The sequence below is a fragment of the Oncorhynchus keta genome, chromosome 35, assembly GCF_023373465.1.
Source record: "Oncorhynchus keta strain PuntledgeMale-10-30-2019 chromosome 35, Oket_V2, whole genome shotgun sequence".
Lineage (NCBI taxonomy): Eukaryota > Metazoa > Chordata > Actinopteri > Salmoniformes > Salmonidae > Oncorhynchus > Oncorhynchus keta.
Window position 1 is genome coordinate 55347478 of NC_068455.1, and position 5043 is coordinate 55352520.

Consider the following 5043-nt stretch of genomic DNA (forward strand, 5'->3'; position numbering starts at 1 on the left):
AGATCTTCAGTTGATTTGATTGTCCGTCATTGACATTGTACACGTCCTCCTTTGAATGGGGACCGCACTCACTTCCCAAGTAGCTAAAGGGAGCATTGATTTCAAACACCTAACGGTTGGTACTGCTCCACCATGGCTAAAGTCCATGTAATGTTATGGGCAAGCCTGTGACAACGGGGAGGGAGGCATGCTAAAAGGTTATGTGACACGGGGTTAGGGAATGATTGGAAGACCACTACTCCGCTAACAAGGTCAATGCTAAAGTCAATCGGGAGCCTGTTGTGACCCCCATTGCAGTCCCTATAGTGTGTAATACGAACACATCTAACATCTGCACTCTAACCCATATGAGTGAATGTGGGTGAGAGGACTAGGAGTGTTTAATCGGAGTTGAATGGAAGGAAACATCCCCTCAGGCAGACAGACATTCCATGGAATTACCAAGAGTTTTGTGTGGTCTATATAAAACAAAAGACAATTAAATCAGGAATCATGACGCTAACACATTTTCTAAAAATTTCATTGCTACAAATTATACAGTACACAATTATAGTAACACAAACACATATACAGGCGTATACCATTTTTCGGTCTGTGTTGTGAGTTGATTTATTCCGATTCCTTTAAAAAGCACAAGCCATAAAAGTAATATCCGAGTGATTGCTTTTCCTCAACAGCGTCATGACAGTCATTGCTTGCATAGCTAAATATGAAGCTGCATGTGATGCTTGTTTAACAAAGTTGACATAAATAGTCATTTGCAACACATACTTGGAACTGAGCTCAATTGAGCGTTAAAAACCTCAGCATTTTTTTTGAAAGACCCACACCCAGATTTCATGGACTACAAAAATGCTAAAAGCTACAGTACAGTTCTTTGGCTTTGGTTTCAGATGGCACTGGTGATATATTGACAGTATATTCCCACAGCATCCGTAAATATGACCAGATGTATTCAACAACAATCCCAATGGACGGTTTCTATTGTACCTATAGTGCAATCATAGGCCTATATATTGTGCTTTGAGATCAGTGTAAGCAACAATTATGCCATTTTTTCTACCACATGTAAAGGACCCCATGAAAGGGATTAGTGTTTTTTTTAGTATTGCTTCCCTCTTTCAACCGATATTCCACAGACACATTCAAGTGTTCAAAGAGTCCCAGTACGGCAACACAGTGGCAATGAGACGGGAGGAGGCAGATACAGTACAACAACCACCCCTCTCTTACCTTCTTCATGTCTCTCATTTATTTATGTACAAGTCTTTCCTCATTCATCTGTTTAAACATGTGACTGTGTCCCCTTGCTGGGATTGGGCGCGCCCTGCTTGTCGTGCGCTCCGGAGATCCAATGGTAGCAGTTGGTGGCCGTCGTGTTGCGCGGCGTGACGGCGCAGCGGGTGCAGTAGATGATACCCAGTGCCACCATAATAATGATGAAGATGCAGAGGGGCACGAGGAGGCCCACCAGCAGCCAGTTGCCACCACCCTGCTTCTGGCTGATCTCTTCCTCCTGGGCCGGCTCCCTCTCATTCACCCCCTCCACCACACCCTGGTTGGGGGTGATTGGGGTTTTGGGAGCCACAGGAGGAGGCAGGGAGGGGGTGTGCTGGTCCTGGTTTTCACCCGGGCCCTGATCCTGCTCTGGAAGGGAAGTCACATTCCCATTGTCAATGTCCCCCTCTTCCTCATTATCATCAGTATCATCATAGTTGGACTCGGGGACGTGCTGGTCGGTGATTGGTTCCTGCGACGTGGTGAATACTTGATCATGGCTGGCGGGGCTGAACCAGAGCCAGTTCCACGCCCCTCCCGAGATAGTGGAAGTATGGAGGACTGAGGAACTGGTAGTGGTTTCGTCATCCTCCTCCTCATACCAGTCGGATGTGGGAGTTGGGGTGGGGGTAGAGGTGGGAGAGGGGCTGGGAGAGGGGCTGGGAGAGGGACTGGGCGTAGACTCTAGCTCGGGCTGGACCTGGGCTGGAGAATTCAAAATCATGGTGCTCCAGTCCGGTGTATACTCCTCCTCTTCTTCTTCCTCCTCCTCCTCGGGCTCTTCCATGGGGGAGACCATGAATGGGTGGTGGTTTGGAACGGGCTCCTCCTGGGGTGCGCTGGTGACCCAGATTACATCATTCTCCACCCTGGGGGGGTCTGTGAGCCAGTCCAGGGACTCTTCCGTCTCCAGAGGCCAGTCAGTGTTGGTCTGTGCAGGGGTCCAGGGGTACACGGGTTCGTGGGGGTCCCAAGGGTAGGAGGGAGTGGCTGCTGGGAATGAGTCCTCTCCCTCCCCTATCTTCCTGCAGGAGAAGTGGTCAGAGAGTAGCTCGTAGCCCACCTCGCAGTAACACTCGAAGCCCCCCTCGTAGTTCACGCACATCTGCTGACATGTCCCAGGGATCTGACACTCGTCAGTGTCCTGGCAGTGGGAGGGTTCCTCGGTAGGAGGGGAAAAGCCCAGATGACAGTGGCAAACGTGAGAGCCGGGTGTATTCTCGCAGGCGTGTTCGCACGGGTCCTCCATACACTCGTCCACATCCTCACATTCGCCCTCCTCGACCGGTCGGTAACCCTCGCGGCAGCGGCACTCGAAGGTCCCCGGGGAGTTGACGCACAGCTGCTCGCAGGGGCTCTGCAGGCACTCATCCACATCCAGGCAGCCGCGCTCATCCGGGGAAAGCATGTAGCCCTCGGGGCAGGCACAGCGGTAGCCGTCCGATAGGGGCAGGCACTCAAACTCACAGGGGTCACTGTGGCACGGGTCGGCAGCGACGCATGTTTGCCCATCATCACCGAGCTGGAAGCCGTCCGAGCACTCGCAGTAATAGTGCTCCCCAGCTTCCTGGCAGAAATGCTCACACCCTCCGTTGTTCCGATCGCACCAGCTCTTCTCTCCGGTGTCGGAACAGAGGGGCGTCTCCCTGGACCACCCCACAGTGCCATCCTCCCTTAGCACACATAGAACAGACTGCTCCTCCTTGGAGCCCCCCGGGCAGGGCACTGTGGCTACAGATCCAAAGGGGACATGGGTAAGGAGGCTACTGAGGAGGCTGAAGGGGGTACTATAGAGCGCATTGCCGCCCCCCTCGCTCCAAACTGCCGGGCACATGCCCTTGTACGTGTAGCGGCACAGGTAGCCATCCACTGGCACCGAACACGAGCCGTCCAGCCATTTAAAATGATCATGCTGCTCATGGGCTGCTGTGCCATAGGTCATAACCACACAGCGTGGGGCTGAACAAGTACTGGGCGAGTCGTCCCGCAACCAGTTGGTGTAGCGGGTATCTTGGTCACCTGTAGTCCAGGAGAACCCACGGAGAGGGCGAGAGGCGGAACACTGGCGAGGCTGTCTCTGGAGACCGATCCACACCTGGACCTTGGTCCTTGGGCCACGCAGCTCCACGCCAGAGAAGAGAGCAGCGATAGTGTCAGCTTCCTCCTGGAGTTTGACTGTGGCCAGGTTGCCTCCCTTCTCCTTGCAGCTCCTCCAGGAGTCCAGGAAGGTCTTGCGCTGGAAGTAGACCACGAAGCAGCCGTCCTCGTTGCACAGAGCGTCCCTCTCTTGTAGATCCTGGCCCCATACAGGGGGAGTATAACAGAACAGACCCAGTAGTGAGAGGACTAGAACAGCAGCACACCGCACTGGGGAACCCATCGTTAGTTCACTCTCCACAGCTCACTTCTCCAACTCTCTCTCTTGTTCTCTTTTTTGTCCACTCTATACTTTCCTTGATTTTTTTTCTCTCCTCTTAATTTTTTTTAGTATTTGTTTCGTCTTCTTTTTTCCTTAATATACCAACTTTTCTCTCCTCATCTGCACTTTATCTCTCAAAACTTCACTCTCTCTCTCTCTTTCTCTCTCCAACTTCTCACTTCTATGCTGGAGTTGAGTGCTTGCAGATTGTCCCCAGATTTCAGAAAGAGAGAGAGAGGGAGGGAGGGTGGGCAAAAGGGGAAGGAGTGAGGGAGGAGATTGAAAAAATAATTGTATGTTTTTGCTAGTGTGTGTGTGTGTGTGTGTGTGTGTGTGTGTGTGTGTGTGTGTGTGTGTGTGTGTGTGTGTGTGTGTGTGTGTGTGTGTGTGTGTGTGATGCCTTTGAGAGTCTTGGGGGGTTTGGGGAAGTGCAGTGTGTTTTTTTTTCTCAGAGTGTCTCGTATGTTTTTCATAAGTCCGTTTATGGAAATGGCTTGGGACCCAGCCATTTACCCCTCATCTCCCCCACACAGGCACACACACAAGCACATACACACACAAACACTCACACCATCCCCACCAGGCCTTGAAGGCAAATCCAGTTATGACAATTAAACATGGTTTTGTTTCTTCAATGATTCAGTGAGCAGGAGGAAAGAGATTATCCGACAAAGCCCTTTCTGTGTTCCAAGAACCCATCAGTCTCTTCCCCTGGCCTTGGTCTCCTTTCAGTCCACCGCTAAAGTTTTTATTTTCTATATTTTCTTTGTTTCTTCCCTCTCTCTATACATTTGTTATTTTCTCGTGTGCTTCACCTGACAGATGGGTTCAATACTTTGTCAAGTTATTGTCATCTTAAATTGTTGACATGGAGAGAGTTTGTCGAGAGAACATGAACACTGTTTGCTTAAAGCTGGAATCCTTAAAGGCCCCAGTGCAGTCAAAAACTTGATTTACCTGTGTTTTATATATATTTCCACACTATGAAGTTGGAATAATACTGTGAAATTGTGAAAATGATAATAATGCCATTTTGGTGTATGAATTGTTTGAAAAGACCGGCTGAAATTTCAGCCATATTTGGTGGGTGGGGGGGGGACACTAATAAAGTGGGGGGGGGGGACTAATAGACTAATAAAAAGAGAGTTTCAAACCTTTCTGACAATAGCAGCTAGCTTTCAGTTTTCTCCTCCCCACTCAGACCACTCCCAGACACTTCTAGCAAAATTCTTTCTTAAGAAATAGCTCTTTGCTACGAAGCAATTTTTTTCCTTTTTGACAAATTTAATTTAAAACCATCACAGTAAGCTACTTAATTGTTACTCAGAAGTGATTTGATAATGAGA

The 5043-nt window shown here is 49.7% G+C and overlaps 1 protein-coding gene across 1 annotated transcript; it reads right to left on the reverse strand.

The window, feature by feature from the left end:
• Nucleotides 1-504: 504 nt before the first annotated feature.
• LOC118368643 (complement component C1q receptor) lies at nucleotides 505-3917 on the reverse strand. Its single transcript, XM_035752909.2, has one exon. The coding sequence runs from the start codon at nucleotides 3656-3658 to the stop codon at nucleotides 1286-1288; it is 2373 nt and encodes a 790-aa protein (XP_035608802.1). The 5' UTR covers nucleotides 3659-3917; the 3' UTR covers nucleotides 505-1285.
• Nucleotides 3918-5043: the final 1126 nt, after the last annotated feature.

Bases quoted from the DNA above. Each gene is read 5' to 3' on its own strand.
- LOC118368643 (XM_035752909.2), bottom strand. From the start codon at position 3,658: ATGGGTTCCCCAGTGCGGTGTGCTGCTGTTCTAGTCCTCTCACTACTG.